General features: G+C 32.4%; 1 protein-coding gene across 1 annotated transcript in view; it reads right to left on the bottom strand.

Moving 5' to 3' along the window:
• LOC127721051 (S-adenosylmethionine-dependent methyltransferase Rv2258c-like) overlaps positions 1-24,990 on the bottom strand; it is a 55,321-nt gene extending 30,331 nt beyond the window's left edge. The window contains exons 1-3 of the mRNA XM_052227735.1: positions 24,877-24,990; positions 17,971-18,147; positions 13,248-13,435 (exon numbers count right to left, since the gene is read on the bottom strand). Coding sequence (XP_052083695.1) covers positions 13,248-13,435; positions 17,971-18,147; positions 24,877-24,911 — 400 coding nt within the window. The 5' untranslated portion in view covers positions 24,912-24,990. The remainder of the gene's footprint in view (positions 1-13,247; positions 13,436-17,970; positions 18,148-24,876) is intronic.
• Between the last annotated feature and the right edge of the window lie 262 nt (positions 24,991-25,252).

Here is a 25,252-nt window from a genome sequence, read left to right as displayed (position 1 = left end):
GTATGAGGTTTCAATCAACACATTGTAAGGAAAAACTGTAATTTCAATTGTATACCCTCGAGCCTCCTTGACTATTGGCATAAGGTCTTCAAACGTCTTACATTTAGTGATAAATAGTACAAACTAAACAAATGTTCATTTTGAAATCTTGTTAATAATATTTAGAAATAATCAGGACCTTCACCAAAAAAAGATGTTTTGTCACATAATGTATTTTATAAAATTTTAAATGTGTGTCAAAATGTTTTTGTGTTAAGCTCTTGCTCCTATATATTTTGACAAAACCCCATGTGTGAAATGGTCAGTTTAGGTCAAAGACGTAAACGTCGCCACGTTTATGCTTACATTTAGAAATGAACAAGGAGGGTCGGTTAAGAACAAAACTTTACGACGAAAGAGATAATTTCAGCTTCCGAATTATGAACTTTCCGTTTCTACGTAACAACTTTTTAGCAGAACATGCATATCGGGTATAAATCTCCTTGTTGATACTATATTCGAGAAGTTGCATATCCTACTATGATTTCGTTGATACGGGGTTGCTGCTTACAAAGAAGCCATTGAAACAAGAGTTCCAAGTGGCACAGTTGAAAGCATCCCTCCGAAAATTTTACGGACGCCATCATTAGTTGGTTGACCGTTATTGGATATCTGTTTGTCCTCTTTTCCTCGAATGTGATCTACCGAATTAGATTTATCACCGGGTTTGTACTTGCACAGGCAACACATGTGGAACAGGATATGCTTACCACTCAACAGCACCTGGGATCATCCCCGGTTTTTAGTGGGGTTAGTGTGCTCAGTCTTTGGTTTTTCCATGTTGTGTTTTATATACTGTTGAAGAAAATTGTAAATAAAAAGGCCAAATAGAACCATGTTAAAGAACCGGATGATATCAGGTTCTTCTTAAGGTTAATTATATATCTTGCTCCACATGTAGTATACGTCGTGTTTAGATATAAAGATGCATAGAAGAAAGATAAGAATTACTAAAAAGGTTTGACAGACAATATTGTCACGATTGATGCATGTTAGTTCCATTAAAAGATGTATGTCCTTTTTTACTGGCATTCTGGGAAATAATCTCTCTCTAGACGGTACTGATTGGAACAGTGGGAGGTTAGGTGTCACACTCTTGACTTTGTTTGCATTAAATATTGAAGCAGACTTGACAAAGTAGACCTTCCACCGTTAAAGTGACGATTCTCTCCAATTCCTTGCAACTCGTAGCCGAATGCATTAATGTAATTGGAATAATGTTATGTCTAACCAAGAAACTAGTCAAGGGACGTAATAAACAAAAAGAGTTGGTATCGTGTATCTAATAAGATTTTTAAAGGAACAGCAAAAATGTCTTTTAATCTATGAAATAATTAAGTTTAACTTTTGAGTAAATTTTCGTCATGATTTCATTGACTGAATAATTTATACATCTCTTCGCATCGCATACATATTACGTTCAGTTAGATTCAAGACGTCACTAAATATATGGAAATATAGGATTTTGTCATAGATATTCATTGCAGCTTTATGTGAATGTTTTATTTGTTCATTCCAGCTGTAATATTTTCAGAAGTTGAAAAATTTATTAGATACACTGAATTTTTATTGGCTGCAAGACGAAACATCTGATTCCTTCGTAGGTTTTTAATTTATGTATTCGAATATTTCATTTACATTTACAAACTCAAATATCAAAGATACATAGCTTGTAATTTAATACGCCAAACGTGGATTTCGTGTATTTCAAATTCTCATTGGAGCTCGAATCAAAACATCTGGTAAGCCAATCAATAACGAAGCTCAAACATTGAACACCGAAAATTCCCCAAAAACGTGCTTAATTTAGCCAGGACCATATAAAACCTGAGATTAGAAAGGCTTTATTCTTTCGAATGACCGTAAATTTTATGGACAGTTAATTTACAGGAAACGACATCTCTCTCTCTCTCTCTCTCTCTCTCTCTCTCTCTCTATTTTTCATTCATGCCCTCTACGACGTTATTTTTGCAATGGATATGTTTGTGTGTTTTTTTTCTAAATTAAATAATGTAATAATAGACCTTGGATATCTGCAATGTTTAAGCACTTTACATATGTAATAGTAACAACAGAGCCAGTGTTGACATATAGTGTGTTTCTTTATATTGTATGCAGGAGTTGTCACCACCAATGGAAAGAAATACCTTTTTGTTCAAATACATGAACGTAAACTCAAAAAAAGTTTTCAGGAAAAGAATCCGAACACAGGACAGAAAAGAAGCTTACAGATAAATGGTTGTCTTGTTTAAATCTTGTACTCTCAAGTGACAAGTCAAATAGTGAAAGCAAGTAAAAGAAATATCAAATTGCAAAATTGTATTTAGTTATATTGCAGAAGTAGTGCGATTTTATAATAAGGTTAAGAGTGTAAGAATAATGATCAGCAACTTCTGGTGATAATTGATAACAATTCTATTCAAATTTCAATAAAGACCAACATCAATTTCAACTAAATAAATCTAAACGCGTATGTACGGATATTTATAATAGAGAATATAACAAATCAGGGATACACACATTTATTCTAAAACCAGTTGTTGGCATGACACGGGTTATGTTCTTCTCATATATTTTATGATGGTATAATTCTAAACCCCTAACAGAAGGGATTGTGCCTGATATTCATATGATGAAGACATAATCTTTCAATCAGTTTAATTGAGGTCTGGAGCTGGCATGTCAGTAACTGCTAGTAGTCTGTTGTTATCTATGTATTATTGTCATTTTGTTTATTTTCGTTGGTTTCCTATTCTGACATCGGACTCGAACTTCTCTTAAATTGAGTTTTACTGTGCGTACTGTTGTACGTTTGCTTTTTCTACATTGGCTAGAGGTATAGGGGGAGGGTTGAGATCTCAAAAAACATGTTTAACCCCGCCGCATTTTTGCGCCTGTCCCAAGTCAGGAGCCTCTGGCCTTTGTTAGTCTTGTATCATTTTTAATTTTAGTTTCTTGTGTATAATTTGGAGTTAAGTATGGCGTTCATTATCACTGAACAAGTATACATATTTGTTTAGGGGCCAGCTGAAGGACGCCTCCGGGTGCGGGAGTTTCTCGCTGCATTGAAGACCCATTGGTGGCCTACGGCTGTTGTCTGCTCTATGGTCGGGTTGTTGTCTCTTTGACACATTTCCCATTTCCATTCTCAATTTTATTAACGTTATTGTAGGAATCATTATATTTGGGTCAATATTCGCAATTGTTTCTCCATAGGCGGAAATGGTAACGTTCTCTTCTGTTGCTCAGTCCATATCGTTAACTTGGATATATATATATATGATGGCTTGTTTCGAAGCTGAGACATTTTCACATATGTGGTTAAATTTTCGGGGTACGAAGTGAGATTACTATTTCCTTAAATTAGCATACCCCGAAAATCCTTTCGTGAAGCGCCTCCTCGTGGTAAAAAATCCCTTTTTTAACACAATACGTTCTTTGAAAATTTAATACTTTGAACATATTTAATAGCTCCATAGTTTTTACACATTTATTCTATGTTCCTCTACTTTCCAAATCAACACAAATGGTTAAGCTCATTCACTTTTCTATAATAGAAACATGTCAAATATCACTACACATTTTTATGTTTACACATAACTTTTGAGTTCCTCATTTTGAGGCGCATTAGGGATATTGACCCATATTGAAATCCATAGGTCTGATTTTTCCAAATATTCCTGTGTGATCTTCATCGGTATGTCTTTTTGAATAAATCTGTGTATTTTTGTCCATTTTTGAAAAAAAATAAAGTTGTTTCAGCACTATAAGGCAATGACCCTTTTATGGCTATATTTATTTATCTTGAATACAATGTGTATATATAATTAGTTTCTTCCAGTATACCTTCACTCATCATAATATGGAGACAAAACATCTGATTTTTTGATGTATTTCAGTGAAAACCCTTTATCAGTGAGAAATGCACATGAGGTTTAAAAGGAAACATTGTGACATCACACGTATTATGACGTCATTAAATAACGACCGATCAAAATAATGCTAATTACAGTTTGCAGTGTTACATGAGGAACAGTTGCCTCAAGGTTTAACTCGAAATATCGAGTCGAAAAGATCAGTAACTAAGCATTATGATATAATATCAAGACCATAGCAACAGTTTTTATATCAGCATATTTTCAACATACTGACTGTAATTTCAATTGCATAAATACCATAAATAAACAATTTAGAGTTTGTCTAATAAAACAAAATGCTTACCAGTTATTCAGAACTTTTTAAAACCTCTAGTTTGCCGTCTCAGGTTAAATAGTAATTATATGTCTGAAACTGAAATAAGACAAAAAAATTACTCAGGCTGTGTTATCATTTGATATAAATACATAAGTATTATTGAGAGAAAAAAAATCTAATTCTTGAAAGTTTTATCACAAAAAGAGAGATGCTTCTTCCTTGTGACTTATCAACCTTCATTTAAACCTTTTATATGAGGAGCAATGAGTAGTAGCTTAATTATAATAGTTGAATAGGTGCAACACTATGTTTTCAAAAGGTTTGACCCTCCCTCTTTTTCACTGAGAAAAGACAATATCTTGTGATTTGCTTGTGTGCATTAACATATAATAGTTCATGATTTTCTTATGACATGTTTGTCTGTTTATTCGCATATCATTTCTAATGACCAGTGGTCACATTATTGGTTTAAAGCACATGTGTAATGATGTATCTAATTTTACTCGTATGAAGTGTGTTATTTCCCTTGATTAAATCAGTTTTTCCTGTAGACTGGAATGATAATTACATAACAAAGACTTTATTGTGTCATGTTTACTTACAATTTATTAATATTAAATGTTCTCATAAGGAGTTCATGCCTTTTTCAAGTCATATAATTAACAAGTGACTTTCAGTGTCTCTCAGGTAAATAGAGTGTTGATTGTTCCTAAAAGAAGTGTGCAGCCCCGTGCCAGTAATGCATTTCAAAAGCGAAAATAGTTGCTGATCTTTATAATGTTTATCTAGAACCAACTGAGATAACTAGGTATATATAAAAGACAACTAACCTTCATTTTCACAATTTTCTCTGGTGTACAAGGTGCAATCATTCATAAATCAGTCTGAGAGCTGCTAAAAATCTTGTTGTAAATTGGGTCAATATTCGCAATTTTTTCTCCATAGGCGGTAATGGTAACGTTTTCTTCTGTTGCTCAGTCCATATCGTTAACTTGGATATGTATGATGGCTCGTTTCGAAGCTGAGATATTTTCACATATGTGGTTAAATTTTTGGGGTACGAAGTGAGATTACTTTTTCCGTAAATTAGCATACCCCGAAAATCCTTTCGTGAAGCGGCTCCTCGTGGTAAAAAAAAACTTTTTTAACACAGTAAGTTCTTTGAAAATTTAATACTTTGAACACATTTAATAGCTCCATAGTTTTTACACATTTATTCTATGTTCCTCTACTTTCCAAAATCAACACAAATGGTTAAGCTCATTCACTTGTTTATAATAGAAACATGTCAAATATCACTACACAGAGATTTTTTCTTTACACACAACTTTTGAGTTCCTCATTTTGAGGCGCATTAGGGATATTGACCCATTTGGGAAAATTAAAAACACATAGACAATGTAGTCCTATAGTTATTTAAACATTTCAATAAATGCTGTGTGAAAGGAAAAAAAGTGATGAATACTAAAAGTCTTCTTATTGTTTTGAAAGTATCAGACAATCAGTGACATTTATGTTTTGGAACAGTTTTCGTAATGTATTCCTGTCACGAAATGATGTCATTTTAGCGGTATTTTTAACATTGTCGTATAAGCGGGAGGTTTGGCTAGCCATAAAACCAGGTTCAACCCACCTATTTTTCTTAAAATGTCCTGTACCAAGTCAGGAACATGGCAGTTGTTTTCAAATAGTCCGTTTCTATGTATGTTGGCGTTTGTTTTTGTTGCAGTTCTCCGTTGCTTTCCTCTTATAGTTGAAGTGTTTCCCTCGGTTTAAGTTTGTAACCCGGATTTGTTTTCGCTTAATCGATTTATGACTATTGAACAGCGGTATACTACTGTTGCCTTTAGATTTCGTCCGGAAGGATGTGAAATTAACAGTTATGGTTAAGTAAAACAGAGATAATGAATTATTTAAAACCTATTTCGATTAAATGTATTTTAAAAGTTACTTATTTTTATAGGGACAGGACCATACGATCACAACACTCATATTAAGATACGAAAAAGAGGTTATACATGTTTAAAATCTATATGTCAAAAGATTTCATGAATCCGTGGATGATCGATAACACGACTTAATTAACACTGATTGCATTCTTAACTGGTTATGCACATTCGCTATACGCCGAGCATCAGTGGTGGTAAAGAAACATCCGAAACCCCTGAATTTATATGCAGTTTTGATTAATCTTCGGTTATTGCATAATGCTTTGTTGGTTGTTTTATGTATTTTTGTAACGATGTTATTTATAGCAACTCCTGAAAAGAAATAAGACAAGTTAACTTTTGAAAAAGAAGTTTGTTTTGGTGAAACGTGTGTTTTATTTGAAATACTTAAAGTAATTATGTTTTATTTGTTTTTGGTGGATGGAAAGCATATCTAAGTTTTTTTTTATATCCGTAATCTTTATAGCTCCCTTAGTATCGTTCTAAATGTTTTACAGAAGAAAAATTTTAATATAACTTGCATGGTTATGTACTCATTCGATATATTTTTCATTATTTGTATGACATACGTCAACATATATATTAACTAATGCTATGCATAGGACAAAAACTACTTCACAGGAATCGGTTATCTTGTTCAAAATGTAAACATTCTATTGGCTGTTTATATCAGTTTATGGAAGTAGAAGAAATATCAAATAGCATATTTTGTTTTGAGATTTCACGCAGAATTGTGCAATTTGATAGTGAATTTAAAAGCGTAAGAATATTGACCAGACATTCTGTTGAACGTTGATAGCTATTCCATTCAATTTTACATCCACTGCAATAAATACAAGCATGTATTTCAACGAAATGAACCTAATGTGAATATACGGATCTTTATGATAGGAAAAATCAAAAATACAAAGACAATGTACAGGTGAAGTCGAATATTTATTTAATCATTTCAATAAAGGCTACTGGATTGAAACGTGATATTAGAGTGGTAAAAACTAGTAAATTTTTTGGAAACTAACTAACAAATTTTAGCAACATGTATGTTCTGAAATGGTTTTTTTCCTGAAAGATAAAACAAAATATTGGCATGAACAGGTAGGAAAAGGCAGTTTTATTTCAAATAATTGAAACCCATTTTGATTGTATTTAAACATTGCTAAAAATTATAGAAATGTTTTATAAAGACAGAAAAACATTATCGTAATAATTCAATTCAATTCACGAAAATAAGGTTATGTTTGTATGAAATACACATGTTCAACGATATCATTAATGGATGGTTGATTACAATCATATTCTATAATATTATTAATTTGGATATTTTGACTAATTTGATTCGTTCAGGAATAGTCACATGTTAAACTATATTTTCCAAGGTCGTATAAAAACGAGGGATAGAAAAGTAATATTGCATGGTTATTTTTAGAATTTCTAACAACCGATATACGTTGTGACGTCATCTAATAAATTTCAAGATATTGTTAAAGTTTTTAAAAAGTGTATATTCATGATCGATTATTTATTTTTTTCTTTTTAAAATCAAATACATAAGATGTACACTAACAAATAAAATTGAAATAACAACTTATATGTTGTTATTGTCAAAGATATAATATGATATCTATAAAATTCCAACAAAATTAAATGATCGAAAAAAGAAAATATAATGCACTTACGATTAGGATACAAATATGGTTGGAAATTAATAATATAACAATTGCAGCCTTTATTTGAGGTCAAAACAGGATCTATCGACCCAAAGAAGTATATCCTTGTATCAACCTCATCGAAAGGCTATAATTGTATAGTATCATTAATTGTATTGTATTTGTAACTCAACGAGTACGAGTGGTGGTGCAGGGACGTCTGGAATGCCCGATTCAAAAGCATATTATAAAATCTTCAGTTGATTTTTAATGCTTTTTTATTTGTTAATAATTTATCGACTTATTGATGTTCAAGGTGAAGAAATATCAGGGACCTTCTACCAATCTGAAATGCAGAAAGTGTATGTTCGGGAAGACGATATGTGGAAAGTCTCCACAGTTTACACCCTTGCACGAAAGATAGCATACTGCTGAACTTTTCGTGATGTTAATGATACTGTTGACTGATCAATGATTCTCTACTTCTTTTATCTAGATGTATAAAATGGTTAAAGTCTCCACAGTTTACACCCTTGCAGGAAAGATATCATACTGTTGAAATTTTAGGAAAGGTTAATGATACTGTTGAGTGATAGATGATTCTCTACTTCTTTTATCTAGATGTATAAAATGGTTAAGGTGATTTTGTTATATTGAAAAGATACCATGTGGATGGTTCTCCGACCAATGTCTGTCTAAATTGACGGGGATATTAAATTTTGTACATACTGTTGTTGTTCTTATTACTGCTGTTGTACCTAGGTCCAGAAACCTTAAAATATCCCTAAGGATACAATCACACAAAAGTAAAATTATATTGGATAATCCCTTGCTCATATTTGCATTGATAAAACATTAAATCGACATACACACACACACACACACACTAGAGGTAATAAACACCTGTACATCATTTATCAATAAACCAAATAATTTGTCCCAAAATGCCTAAAAGTGACGTCATAAAAATAGCCTCACATCAGGACGCTACCTTTTCCACATAGGATTAACATTAGACAAGTTGGCCCAGAACCCCTCATTTCTCTATTTCGTCCAAATAATAACTTAAGCAATAATTTAAAATAAAAGAAAACCACATCTATCAGCTTCTATTCAATATCGAACATACAAATCTGCGTATTGAAACAAAGGGGAAAATAAATCTTTGGGTTGATAAAAAAAACTTATACCTGTATTTAAAAAAATAGCTGTTTTTAATTAAGGGCTCATGAATTTGTTTTCTAATGAAAATGATCATGTCCTTTAAATGACCCCGTCCCCCCGTCGAAAACAGACCAAAAGATAAACTTATAAAAACTGGTTTACCAATTTGGAGTACTTTTGAGAGTTGTAATAAAAGCAGGCCACATTAGCGTAACAATAGACAAAAAAAAAAATAGAATGAAATGTTCAGGTATTTTCAGCAATGCAAGATTTCTGTATTTCAATCAAATTGTTTCTTGGTGAGTCCACTCAACTCGAAGAACATTTTCTGGTTAGTAAAATTTAAGATTTGGACAAATAAATCGGTATATAATCATGTTTCCTTAACAGCTGTTTCTTCGTTGAATATTTATAATAAAATTCACGTTCTGAATATCCAGTTGTATGTAAACTTAACTCACACTAGGCCTACATTGACTATCGACTACATGTAATCAAAACCTGATTTAAACAATATGTGTACATTGATTTTTACAAATGTGAACGAAGTTGAGTTTAGTTAACGCGATAACATCAACGAAACACCAAATTTAGTTCAATTTGAACACGGCCTTACTGTTAATAGTATACGTTGTCATATGTCAGAAGCAAATTCCGTAACAAAAATAGTTTACACCACCGCCGCCGCCGCCCCCGTGAACTAATGAAATAAATGTTCAGTAATTATTTCTCAATCCTATACTATTTTTTATAGATAAACGACGTTTAAGACAATGGATGATGATGATGGATGGCTGCTTAACGTCCAGCGGCAAATTTGTATGCATATTTAGGACAAGAACTTGTTAATGTAATATGATTATTAACCCTGCTTTGTACTAGACTGACACGCTGAGCCGGATTTTTAACGTGCTAGTTCACAAGGTAACAGTCCGCAGGAAGACATGTCACCTTACTCAGACACATTATTCTGACTCCAAGCCGGCCAGTCTTTGCTCTTACTCCTTAATTCCGCGTGCTAAGCGGAGAAGCAGCAAATACCAATTTTAAAGTCTTTGGTTTGACCCAGCCGGTTTTCGAACCCACGACCTCCCACACTCGTGGCGAACACGCTACCTCGAGACCACCGTGGCGGTTCAAAATAATGGATATCCGACCAAGTCTGTATTCATTTTAGTGTACAAACATTCAGTTTACCAAGAATCCTGTAATTTTATTGTTTACCATGCGGTATGGATTATGCTCATTGTTGAAAGCCGTATGGTAACCTATAGTTGTTAACTTCTACGCCGTTTGGTCCCTGGTGAAGAGTTGTATCATTGGCAATCATACCACTTTTTTCATATTTTACTACAATCCCATGTCTTAACCATTTCACTTATATCAATTGATTGAACACAAAGGATTGTCGACGAATAATAAGATGTGTTTTTGCCAACAACAATTCTGATTTCTTTGATTTACATACCTTGGATCTAATGAAAGTCAACAAAGTTTGTAGAGTAATATGTTCGTCTCAAAAATGTTTCTGGTTACCCAGCAGACAACAGAACATATTTAAGAGTTTTCGGTATAAACTTTTAGAAGAAAAAAAAAGATAAATGTAAAGATGTAATCCAACGAAATCAATAACAACAATTTTTAAGAGCATACAAGCAGTAGGCAAATATATACTCAACAACAAGAGAAACTGATTATTTTCTTTGGATTAAACAAATCTATGTTATATAACTTTTTAAAAAAAGAGATTAATATGAGTGAAAATTTTGCAAAGTGCGAATACACTTCTCCACTTCTAAATAATGCAAATGTTAGTTTGTTGTTTTTAAGTTTTACGGAATATCTATGCCTTTTGAAATTGTAACAATCCTTTATGTTCGTCACCTAAAATGTTTAAACCTTTCGATTTAAGAAATTCCGCTCTATTCTGCACTCCCCATCCTACGCCATTTGCAGCTGCCGGTTCATGTGACATGCTACAAGGGAGACAAATAAATGTACTAAACATATACAGCATTGCAGCAGTTTGGTTGCCTTGATTCATTTTATGATCCGAATGGACGCATGGATCAATTGCAGATACAATTCCGTCATCCTCCAGAACCCGTTTGATTTCTGAAATGCTAAGACTTGGATTTGGAAGGTCATGCAGTACATCAACCATAGTTATCCAATCGAATTTCTTCGTCCAAGATTCGTCTAAGTGGTCATTTTCAAGTACAACGAATTCGACATTGGGTATATTTTCCTTCGCCTTATTCTCCTTAGCTTTTTCAATAGCATTTCGGTCGATATCTACACCGTATACTTTGGCATTTGGTAAATGTTCAGCTAATTTTATAGTTAAACTTCCTAGTCCACATCCAAAATCCATAACATTTCTTATTGTATCTGTGTAAAAAAAAAGAGCAACAATCATGAATTAACCATTTTCGTGGAAAAATATTTCAATTTAATGAAACAGAACTGACATCTACATCACACATTTTTTTAATGACAACGTTTATCGTAGGAAACATATTTATAAATGTTACTATGATCCCGTGTGACCATTGAATTGTTGTTACATACATACACTCAGTAAGTAAGTACTTGAAGGTCCAAATTAGGCCTGAAAACCCATATTTTACGTTTAAGTTATGACTTAGTGTTATTCGACAGATGCTTTTCGGAGAGTCTAGTCTAATTCTTGTGTTTTGAAATATATGTTGTGTTTGCTTTTAACCTCGTACCGACAAAGCAAGTAGGTTTAAAACAAATAATAAAACGACTTAGGCCTTATCATTTGATACCTGTTTCCTTGTGTCCAACAGGGAATAAGTTTTCATTAATCCATTTACTATCACATGATTTATTGTCATGGTCCAACCACATCAAGATACCCAACTGGTTACTGTAATCATATCCTGAAATAATTTCATCAATTGTGTTTTAGGACATTAAATAAAATGGGCGGTTATGAAAAGCTAACTAAGTATTACTTTCATAGGTAGCGAAAAAAAGGATACGTTCACCAGCGATCAAAACAGACCAGTAAGCTAACGGCTAAAACGGAGCAATAAACTAGCGCTATTAAATACAACCAGTATGCTTACAATCAGGTGTAAGACACCAATCTAACGATCACAGAGCTAACCACTAAAACAGATCAGTAAGCAAGCATTCAGTTAGCTAGTGACCAATAAGGGGTCAGTAAGATATCGATCAGTAAGCTAATGGTCAATACGGATCAGTACGCTAGCAATCAGTTAGCAAGTGACCCATAAGAATTAGTTAGAAAGAAGAAGTAAGCTAGTGCCAGTAAGGATCAGTTAGCTAGCAATCAGTAAGCTAATAGTCAATACGGATCAGTTAGCTAACAATCAGTAAGATAATGGCCATCAAGGATCTGTAAGCTAGTAACCAATACGGATCAGTTAGCTAACGGTCAGTAAGCTAGTGACCAATAAGGATCAGTTAGCTAACAATCAGTAAGATAATGACCATTAAGGAACGGTAAGCTTGTAGTCAGTACGCTTGTGACAAATAACGGTCAGTAAGCTAACAATAAGGCAGAAAGTGACTAATAAGGATCAGTAAGTTAACGACTATTAAGGATCAGTAAGCTTATGGTCTGTTAAGGATCAGTAAGTTCACGACTATTACGGATTAGTAAGCTTACGGTCTGTTAAGGATCAGTAAGCTAACTACTATTAGGGATCAGTAAGCTAACGATTATTAAGGATCAGTAAGCTCACGGTCTGTCTGTTAAGGATCAGTAAGCTAACGATTATTAAGGATCAGTAAGATAACGACTATTAATAAACTTACAGTCTGTAAGTTTACCGACAATAAAGGATCAAGATCACTAAACGTACGATCAGTAAGTGATCGACCAATAAGGAAAAGTAAGCTATCGATCCGTACACTACACTGAGCTACCATTCAGGATCAGTAAATTGAATTGTGATTGATAAGGCGGTACGTATTATAACTATAGATATACACAATTTTTTAAACGCTCTGTTAAAAATATTTATGGTGTTTAAGATGCTATATGTATAGGCAGTAAATAAATATTATTTCAATATATTCTTTTCTTTATTTCATTAAGGAAATTGTTCCATTGAGTTTTATATCAGTAGACATAGCGTAAGATTAAGAGCGTATACAAGTATCAAGTAGAGAAAATAAAACAAACCATGTTTGGTAGGCGTCAATGAGAGAGAAGTCCAACAGGACCAAAGTAATAAGTGAAAAGTGGGATATAGTTTACCTTTTGGTCCGTCCTCTTTGAAACATTCTAATACTGAGGAGGTATTCGCAGCTATATGCGGAAAAACACTGGCGAGTTTACTCGATTCTGTATGAGGTTTGCATGCTTCCGGTATGAAGTATTTATCATCGGGTGTTATACTAACGAAACCAGCTGCTGACATACATCCTAACCATTCTCTGACATATCTAAGGGAAAAAAGAGAAACCAAATCCGTTCAATAGAATATCTTTTTCTGGTGCTTCTGTTCCAAAAGTGCCACCTACTGTGTAAACATATATCCCAATATATATGTAAGCAAAATGTAACGCCCTTTACACATTATAGAGGGCCCTCGATGGCTAAGTGGTCTAATTTGTTTATTTAGCTTGTCCAAATTGAAATTTTGTGTTTGAACAACGCACGCGGCAAGTCCGTTCGACTTCAATCTTTATTGACTAAAATTGCCAGTTTTCTTGCCAAAGGTCAGTGGTTCTCTCCGGACACTCATCAATAAAAAATCGCCTCCACGAAAAAGCAAAACGTGATGAAAGTGGCTTTAATCACCAAACAATCAATCAATCAATCAAATCTTTTCTGAAATATGAAATAGTGTAAATGAATGAAGTAAGTTATCTTTGCTATGAACATATATGAAGTCATTTACTATTTTATTGAATAATGTAGCAGTTAAATTCGCATATAACCTCTTTAATTCATAAGTCAAATCTATAGCTTTATATAATTCAGACACAACTTGTTTGAAGACCTAAATATAACATATTTAGAGCCAAAAAGAGAGTAAATAATTCAGGAAAATCATTGGACCCATTTTATTTCATTGATAAACCACCTTTAGAAAAGTCACACCTACAGTTGTGTAATTATACATTGGGTAATAGAAAAACATCATCAAACTTAGGTGCAAAAGCTGATTAGATAGAGTGCATGCCGCTGGAACTAAATATTAAATTTCAATCTATATTGTATCTAATTAGATTATATTTTGATGACATTACTCCTCTTGTGAAAGAATCCTTTGGTCTGTCTCAAAACCTTGACTCTTTGAGAATTTATTCTTTGTTTTCATATTCAAAACATATGTTTGAAGAAACAGGTATAGTTTAGGACACATTGAAGAAATATTCCTCAAATAACAAAACTAAAACTATAAGAGAACAAATAAAATTAAAATTGAAGCATTTTTATGAAAAGCTAGTAAATGATAAAATATCAGACATAAAGGACAACATCAAATTCACCATTTATGTTAAACTAAATAATACAGAAGAAAACTACTTAACCTCATACAAAATTGAATTAAGAAAAATGATAACATAATTTAGAATAAGTGATCAATTTATTAATAGAAAAAGGAAGATATCTTAAAACGGCAAGAGAAGAAAAATTACACATACAACTGCATAAAAGTTGAAGATGATATGCATTTGTTTTCATATTTAGATATTAACAGTAATATTAGAAAAGTTTTTTTTTTATGAATGAAAATACATGTACGCAATTTACATTTAAATGATATTGATAAAATTACATTTAATGTTTGCAAAATTATAAATTATTCTAAATAATAAAGATGTTCTTGTTCCAGGCAGAAAACCCTGGCCGTGTTAGGCGCAACTTTTTGGAAGTTTTGGTCCTCGGTGCTCTTCAGCTTTGTACTTGTTTTGGCTTTCAAACTTTTTTCATCTAAGCGTCACTGGTTGGTCTTGTGTGGACGAGACGCACGTCTGGAGTATTGAATTTTAAGCCTAGTACCTTTTGTTAGCTATTATTCGTGTGTTTCTTTGTCCTATATGTTCTCCAATTTATTTGTATTGTGGTCCTGTCATGTGATGTTGTCGTTTTGGTGTTGTGTTTGACGTTGCCATAAATGCGGGAGGTTTGACATGCCACAAAACCAGGTTCAACCCACCATTTTTTTCTTAAAATGTCCTTTACCAAGTCAGGAAAATGGCCATTGTTACATTATAGTTCGTTTCTGTCGGTGTATGTTACATTTTAATGTTGTGTTTTTGTTGTGTTGTTGTTCTCCTCTTATATTTGATGCGTTTCGCTCAGTTTTAGTTTGTAACCCGGATTTGTTTTTATCTCTATCGATTTATGAGTTTCGAACAGCAGTATACTACTGTTGCCTTTATACTTAACCAATGGTCACACATTCAGGGAAATACGCTTTGGTCCTTTTTAAAAACAGTCTATAGAACTGAGAACAGGGGACTCTTGAAAAATTTACTTTCATTATGCATGTATGTAAATGATCTTGTTGATATTGTTTGTTTTCGTTTTGTTATGTTGTGTCGCATGCTATAATTGTATGCTGTAACTGCAATAAATATTTGAATTGAATTTATATAACGTATATAACAATTGCTGATTTTACCCTAAATATTTGCCATGCACTGAAAGTTTAATAAACACCAATTATTATAAAAGAACAGATTTCTAATGTCCACCGCGTTACACATATTTTATCTATCCATGGGCAATAACTAAATAAAACACTTTTTTTGTTCTACAATACAATTTGAAAAATATATAAAAATAAAGGCGTCAGAGCAAATGCAATGCAAATGACGTTATAATTAATTTATCCGAGGGGCATAACTCGTTAAAAATATGATCAGCACTAATTGTCGAAAGTGTTAAAGACATTGCTGATATAAACCTATAATATAAGTTTCATAAGATTCAGGCAAGAATTGTACACATGAGAGCGCTAACAACGCAATTTTCCATATAATCATTATATCCAAGGGACATAGCTTTTAAAAACAATTGATCGGCACTTATTTTTAAATTTGTCTGAGACATTGATGATATAAACTTGTAATAAGAATTTCATATAAATCTGGCAAGAATTGTACATATGAGAGTGCTAACAATGCAATTTTCCATATAATCAATATTTCAAAGGGCATTCTTCTTTTGAAAATAATTGATCGGCACTGATTTTCCAACTCGTCAAAAGCATTGATGATATGAACCTACATTGTATAATATAGATTTCATAAAAATCTAACAAGAATTGTATACATTAGAGAGCTCATCAGGCAATTTTCCATTTAATTAATATTTCTAAGGGGCATAACTCTTTTAAAAAAATTGGTCAGTTAGCACTAATTTTCGAACAAATCAAAGACATTGCTGATATAAACCTATGATGTAAGTTTTTTAAAATGCTGTAAAGAATTGTACTCATTAGAGCGCTAATATTGCAATTTCTATCTAATCGATATTTCCAAGTGGCATATCTCTTTTAAAAAAAATGATCGACTCTGATATCGAACTCGTCCAAGATATTGCCGATATAAACCTATGATATAAGTTTCATAAAAATTTGTTTAGAATTGTACACAAGAGAGCGCTAACGATGCATTTGTCCATATAATTAATATAATATCCAAGGGGCATATCTATTTTAAAATTAATTGAACGGCACTGATTTTCGAACTCGTCTAAGACATATAAAAACAAACATACTCACGAAACATGTTTAACCCTGCCGTATTTTTGCGCCTGTCCCAAGTTAGGAGCCTCTAAATTTTAGTTCATTTATATGTTTCGGAGTTTAGTGTGACGTCCATTTACATTGAACTTGAACTAGTACATATTTTGTTTAGAGGCCTGCTGAAGCCCGGCTCCAGGTGCGGGATTTTCTCGCTTTGTTGAAGACCCATTGGTGGCCTTGTGAGGACACATTCCCCATTTCCATTCTCAACTTTATATGACATAAGTTATCAAAATCTGGCAGGAAGTGTACACATGAGAGCGCTAACAAGACATGATGGACGGACGGATGGACGCCTAGACTCCTGGTATTTCTATGTCCCCCGCAACGCGTTCGCGGGGTACAAAAAAGATATTCAGTGGTTCATGTTTCATATTTTTTTCCCGTCTGTAAATAATATATAACGGGACTACTCGGTATTTAACTACCAATTCTTGACAAGCCTATATTTTAACATTCTAAGCTAGACTAAGTATACATTTGGTATTAGTATTAAAACCACGAGTAGGTTATACCATTATGTAAGTAATCAACTTCATACATGTATCTCTGATTAAGAAAATGTGTGTTTTGTTTAATGATAAGTTCTCTTGTATAATAAACGCGTATGCAAAAATTCTTGACCTTGCCCTTTAGATTACTTCTGTCTCGTGGTCTTATACCCAACATGTCCTTTTATGACACTTAACATGTCCTTGTGTGTTACGTAATCGCTTGTATCATAAATCAAACTGAAAAATGAATCCTGATAAATCTTTAGTAATCACATAATTATGTTAAGTATGTGTTATCATAATTATCCTTCAAAATGTATGCACATATGTTTGAATGAAATAAAAACATTTTGTATATTACGAGCGCCCAAAGTGATTTCTCACATTTACCTTCATTAGGAACGCTGAAACATAAACATTCGAATACCAGGGATGTTCAAACACGTAGAAACGTAAACGTAGAAACGCGAGGATATACATGTACGTGATCAAAAGGGACATACAAAGAATAGCTATGTCAACTTTGCCCGAAATTTAATGGGTCTGTTTTTAAGTTCGTGAGACGACATTCCACATCCTCCTTTACCCGAGATGTATTTGATATGTTTTTTAGTTCGTGAGACCACATTCCACATTCCACTTCCCCCACCCCCACCTTTCTGATAAATTTGTAAGTGTTATGAGTACATTAAAATCTAAGATATATCATGTATTTTCCTACCTTTCTTTCAATTTGCATGATATAGCGAGCTCTGTTGTTGTAACTGGGGAAGTAAATTCATTCAGCGAACAAAAGAGTCCTAGTTTATAACCTATTGCTATTTCTAAAGCAATAAAACCATTCGTCACAGTTGAAGAAAATCTATCTGCATATTCCTCAGGTTCCAATATGGGACTTCTACGTAAAAAACAATAGAGTATTAAGAAAAAAACAGAATTTCAATTAGAACGAATAATAATAGTGTAACAATTTTGAGATATTTAATTTTAACGGACACCATTATGAGTTGGTTGATCGCGGATATGTTCCAACAGTCGTAACCACTATCCTGTCCACTTTTTCTCAATTGTGACATCACCGAGCGAGACTTGTTTCCGTTTAATTTGTACTTACCGAAGAAAGACAAACGACGACGAGTGCCACATATGGTGTAGGATAGATGGTATGCTTTCCAATTCCGTTTTTTGGGGGTTGGGGGGTCGCATTGCTCAGTCTTTAGTTTTCTTAGTATATGTAGATTTTTTTTTATATCTTCTCGTTAAGTGCAATGGTTTTGACTGTCCTTCGACATTTGCATTTTGATAATACCTTGGTTATCCTCGATCTACTTTTTTCCCCAAAAGAATATCTTTACGTATCTTATTAGTTTTTTGTCCCTGTCTTTACTTTAAGTTAGATAATGCACATATGTTTTGGTCACTTCCAAATATTTTAGTTTGATTTATGATGTAAGGTCGAATATACTTTGCCGCATGTTCTTAATAATTTATTTAGCTTGTTATCTAATGAATATGTTGGGGTTTTTTTTTCAGTACATGATAGATTAATTTGTTTTTGTTATTTCCTTTATTTAATTTAGATTATCGAAAATCGGAAATTTACGCTTTGGAACATTTTTACTTTTCACCGGTAAACATTTAAGCACGACATTTTCCCCACGCGAATATTTGTGTGTTCAATTAAATACAATGTACAAGGCTATTAAACGCAAAAAATTGAACAGAGATAATATTTTAGTGTTCTATAGCGAACAAAGGCCGACGTGGAAATAACCTGATATATGTTATATTCTTTTGGTTATTGTTATTCAGTTATTGTAGGGACATTAGATGTCAGATTCATGTTCACCGATATGACTCATATTCTTATATTTGATTTATAACATGGTAAATGTTTGCCCAAATAATAAAAAGTCTAAAATAAACAAATGTACGATGCACGGATTCGACAATATGTATCAGCATTTCGTGTGTTTTTAAGTCTAGACGCCATTTAATTACCAATCGAGGTGACCTCCGAAGACTACCGACGGTCATATAAACCGATATAAACATAAACATAGATAGAAATAGAAAGAAAACTCGTGCAATTCGAGTTTTTAGGTCTGATTGATTTCATATTATAGGGTTAAAAATTTGTTAATAATCATTTTTACCTATATAAGAATGAGTTTTTGTAGATCGAATCAGTCAATCAAATGGTTAACCCTTGTTTCATTACCATTTTTTTTTTGTTAAAAGCTGAACACGGCTAGTTCATGCGTTACCCATCTCTAGCTAAGGGGTTCAATTGAAGTTCACATGAATACGGATTTAAACCGGTCGAATTATTTTCTTGCAAATGAATAATTTATTAGTGAGGTTTCTTTGCCTATTTTGACAAAATTGAAACAAACTGGCTGCTAAAAGCAAATAATCATATCACTTTTTCACTTTCTTTAATGATTGAACGAAAAAAAAATATCCTATATTATTAATTTCTATACCTCGTAGCCATTGCCCCTTTTTAACAGGACAGTTATATTGTATATGTTAGCGGCAATAAGTGAAGCTTAAATCCTAGGCAATAAGCTAACGCCTAGGCTAGAAGTCTATTGCCTAAATGGTGTCTGGAATTATTCTTAAGTCCTAGGATTTTAGCTTAAATCCGGAAAAATGTGTCCAGGTATTAATGTTAAGGCCAAAATGTAAATGCAAGTAATAAAAAGACGTTTATTGAAACTTATAAATACATTTGGTATATCATAACATGATAAGAACTGAGGTTTAAAATGTCAACTACTCAAAATAAGTTCTTTAGTTCCGGCCACTTTAGTTTTAAATCGGATATAACCAAAGCTCTAAATTTACGACCATTGTCACTTTGCAGTTTATGGGGCGCACCAAACATTTTTAAAACATAAATTAAATCGAAAGTCACCTCTAAGGCACATTTTGACTCTAGAGCTCTACTGTTACAAATGTTTGTTAGGTGATTTTATCAAATATATAGTTTCCATCTAGGTTTGATTGGAAATCAATTAAATCAACCTGTCCTCTACTGTTCAACTCTTTGGATAATATGGGTTTCAATACTACTCCCTTCCCTAAATACAATTTTCACTTGACCAGTGAAGTGGCAATTTTCTTCAAAAATATTTCAGATAAAATCATCAATCCCCCTCCTTTCATTACATACAATCACTTGTTTGAAACATATCAATTTTTGTAATTCCACAAAGAAATACTTTTACGTTTAATTCTGTGTAGAATAAGAAAAAAAACCAAACTTTTAAGAGCTGTTAGATTAATGTATATTAATATTTGGAATATAATATACAATATACTTTACTTTTACAAATTGTGACTTGGATGGAGAGTTGTCTCATTGGCACTCATACCACATCTTCTTATATCTATTAACATCCGGAATATTTCACCGAATGTTCATTTATATGTTTTCAAAATGTTTAACAGTAATGTTTTACGTCTAGGTTAGTAATGTTTTTCGGCAAGCCCCTCGCTCTAAATTTCATAGTATATACCTTTTCATAGACTATCCACTTTAGCACATATTTACAACTCGAGTAATCTTTTAATTGGTCTATTGATAATTTATTTTAGCTGACTACTTGTATCACAGGTGTTTGTAAAACGGAGCTCATTAACGAAATTGTTTCAATCTACTCACTAGTATCATTGTAAAATGTGTGATTTTAAAAGGCCCTTGACTCCTGAATGAAAAGATGGTAGCTGCTGGTGTAAGCATGTTCATTGATATAAAGCGGTGTTTTACCATCATGTACTTCTTAACATGATAAGATGACAAAACAAATTGACCAAAAGCAGGCAATAATTAAATTGCAGTGGAAGCTTTACATGTCTTGGAAACATTTTTTAATTTCACAGTAAAACTAAAGCTATAACAAATTTGAAACATAAAGATAGTATGCAGTGGCGGATCCAGGGGTTGGGGGTTGGAAAACCCCCATTTTTGGCCGATAAATGCTTTTAAATTTGACATTTGCTTGGAACCCCTCCCCCCTTTTTTTGGGTTGGAAATCCTTTTAAAAATAGCTTGATCCGCCCCTGGTTTGTCCCCATAGATAGTCTAGCGGATAGTCATTAAAAGGCAACTATTAATAGATCAAAGATACTAGGGTTTATGTTTTTTTTTATTTCAAAGTAAAAACTATTTATCAGAACATGTATATATATATATATATATATATAGGTGGCACATTCTCTTCATACATTATCACGGTTTTTCAATTCATGACATCGTTCTGAACATGCATGAAATATTTGCCTCGGGACATAGAGTAACCATGCAATAATCAATCAATGAATCAATTCATGACGAAATAGATCAAGTTGCGTTTATTTCCCTTTACAAGGTTTCAAAGTACACACTTTTTTGTGTACAAAGTAATTGCATGGATGATAAAGTATCACAATTTTAAGATGGCCTTGTATAAAGAACCATATTTGTTACTCTTTATTTAAATGAAAGAAACTTACAATCGTCATAAACATTTTTTAGATCCAAAGATTTTAATAGCAGGATATTTAAAAATGAATGTGAAAACTAATTACAAACTATTTAATTTAATTTGGAACACAGCATTTTATTTCAAAATAGCCAGTGGCAATTTTTGTTTTAATATCTTGATTACGATACAATGAAATTTTACCCTTGTGATCATTCATGCGTATTTACTTAGTACACGGGAAAAGTATGTACTATGAAAATTAGAAGGCAAATTCAAGCAATTTGATTGGACGAGAAGTTGTAAGTATGTGCTAAATATCTAATGAAATTAATGGAAAAATGACGCGAGTAAAAATTCATATCTACATTTGTCTATATTTAACCAGACCAAAACCAGCTCGACCAGTGAAGTGCGAATTTTCTTTAAAAATATTTTAGATTGAATAATCTATCCTCCTCCTTTCATTAGATACAATCACTTGTTTGAAACATATCAATGTTGGTAATTCCACAAAGAAATACTTTAAAAGTTGATTCTGTGTAAAATGGAAAAATATTAAATTTTAAGATCTGTTAAAAAAAAGTATATTAATATTTGGAATATATAATACACAATACTTAACTTCAAGAATATTTCACCGAATGTACATTTATTTCGAAGATAAAGCAAACATCCCAAAGTTCTTATTGCCTGAAATGATGTTTGGCAATAGGTTGAATAATCAACATTATATTACAGGAAATAAGCTTAATGCCTGAAAATTTCAGGCAATAACTTACTGCCTAGACGTTAGCTTATTGCCTATGATTTAAGCTTATTGCCTAATTTTATCTACATGTATTGCTGCTAACATATATATTTCATTTATAGCAATAGGTGTGTGAATTTTAGTAGATCGTTTGTTAACACCTATAGTTTACATACATGTATTCTTAAACTTGGACATACATGTATAAGGTATATGTAAATATATGTAACAGAGAACGGATGGGGTTTACAGAATAGAGAATAATTGGCAAATAGTGCAGAATAAATATCGAAAAAGAAGAATAGAGAATAATGGGCAAATAGTGCAGAATAAATACAAAAAACGGTAGATTAGAGGATAAACGGATGCTTTAATGTATAAAAGAATAGGAAAAAAAGATCAAAATAAATAGCGAACCGAGAAAAAGGGTGTACAAATATTAAAGAAAAAAAAAATGAATAAAGACCCCCATCCAGAACCTCATGTAAGATATATAGTATCTGAAATGTCGTTTTTATTCCTTATCTCTGATCTACATAAAATCATTCCAAATGATATATACGTGTAAACAATTCAGTTATATAATCTCGATACATTTACGTTCTGACGAATCTCATGTTATGTAATGTTATTGTAGTACTATAAACAAGTAGATGTGATATGATAACCGCCAATTTTACAACTACACATCATAGATCCAATAAAAAATATGTCAAAAATAGTGTGTGAATAGGAGTCATATGTCGTCGCTAAGTTATACTCCTCTGACATCTCGCTTACTTTTTGTTATTTGAAAGCCAATGCAAGCGGGATAATTGAGATAAGGCTAATAAAACCAAACTCGGAAACGATTTTTTGGCACGTATTCTTTATTCCCAATGGAACGTTTAAAAAGAACGAAATGTACTGCCATTTACATACAAAAACGGAGATACTGTATGACTGCCAATGGGAAAACTATCCAACAAAGACCAAAGGACAAGTCACGGTACGACCTATAATACAGTGAGCAAATCCTCAGAGCAAAACGCATATCGTAAAGTCAGCATAAAAGTTGCCGGGATGACAAGGTGAATACAAAAGAACATTTCATGAACACTTGTATGGTTTTCTTTTTAAATGATGAAAGTATTAAAAACTGATTTACCTAAATACTAACACCTTCATCACTTTTTAAGAAACACAATAAGAATATATTAATAGTTGTATGAGATGTAATACCGTAACAATTAACTGTACGGTCCTGATACATCAGAACTGATATTATATTCATATTAATAATAGTATATACATTGAAATCTGTAGTGTATGCAAAATATGAAAAACCTTGAATCTGAAAAAAATATTTTAAAGAACTTTAAACATCAAGTAAGCAAATATGCACACTATTTACCAGTAACTTAAAACGTTTGTTCTAGATCATAAGAATTGTCACACGACATACTTGTGCTTTTTAACAACCTTGACTGGCTGGTGTATATAGCAATGGGGCACTTTGAGGGAGATGAAACATTGGACAAATAAACGTGTTTCTTTTCATACAAAAAACAAACTGTGTAAGTAAACATTATGACAGTAACAGTTAACAAACATACTTTACATACATGTATTCTTAAACTTGGACATACATGTATACGGTATATGCAAATATATGTAACAGATAAAAGATAGGGTTTACAGAATAGAGAATAATTAGCAAATAGTGCAGAATAAATATCGAAAAAAGAAGCATAGAGAATAAACGGATGCTTTAATATATAAACGAATGGGGAATAATAGTCAAATTAAATAACGAACAGAGAAAAGGATATAAAAATATTAATAAAAAAGAAATAAAGACCCCCGTCCAGAACCTCATGTAAGATATATTATATCTGAAATTTCGTTATCATTCCAAATGATATATACGTGTAAACAGTTCAGTTATATAATCTCGATACATTTACGTTCTAATGAAATTCATGTTATGTAATTTTATTGTAGTACTATAAATGAGTAGATGTGATATACCATAGATCCAACACACGTGTGATCCAACAAAAGATATGTCAAAAATAGTATGTGAATAAAAAAGTTTGTATCCCAAGTCACATATTGTAGCTAAGTCATATTCCTCTGACATCTCGCCCACATTTCATGAATTTTAATGATGAAAGTATTTAAAACTGATTTACCTAAATACTAAAACCTTCATCACTTTTTAGAAAAACAATAAGAAAAGTCATATAAGATGTAATACGGTAACAATTATTTTTACTAATCGTACGGCCCTGATACATCAGAACTGATATTATATTCATATTAATATAATTATATGTAGTGCATGTAAAATATGAAAATCCGTCAATCTGAAAAATATTTCAAAGAAATTAAAACATAAAAAAGAACAAATATGTAGACTATTTACCTGTAACTTGAAACTTTTATTCTAGATGCTAACATCTTCAATAAGAATTGTCAATCGACAAAATGGTGGTTTTTAACTAGACTGGCTGGTATATATAGCACATAAAGCAATGGGGCACTTTGAGGGAGATGAAACAGTTGACAAACAAATGTGTTTCTTTTCATACAGAAAAACAAACCGTGAAAGTAAACATTATGACATTATTAAAGTTAGAAACCTTAGATGAGTGTTGAAAAGCATATATAGAGCAGGAAATATTTCTTTTCGGTTTGTAGTCTATGATTACCCAATGATTATGGAGACCAGCCTGGCTTTGCTTATATTGACAACACCTCAATGTACCTCAATTTTCGTTCCTGATTTGGCCTTTTATTTA

This window comes from Mytilus californianus, unplaced genomic scaffold (genome assembly GCF_021869535.1).
Source record: "Mytilus californianus isolate M0D057914Y unplaced genomic scaffold, xbMytCali1.0.p SCAF_12, whole genome shotgun sequence".
Lineage (NCBI taxonomy): Eukaryota > Metazoa > Mollusca > Bivalvia > Mytilida > Mytilidae > Mytilus > Mytilus californianus.
Note: the sequence above shows the minus strand (reverse complement) of the source record. Positions and strands in the feature narration are given on the sequence as shown.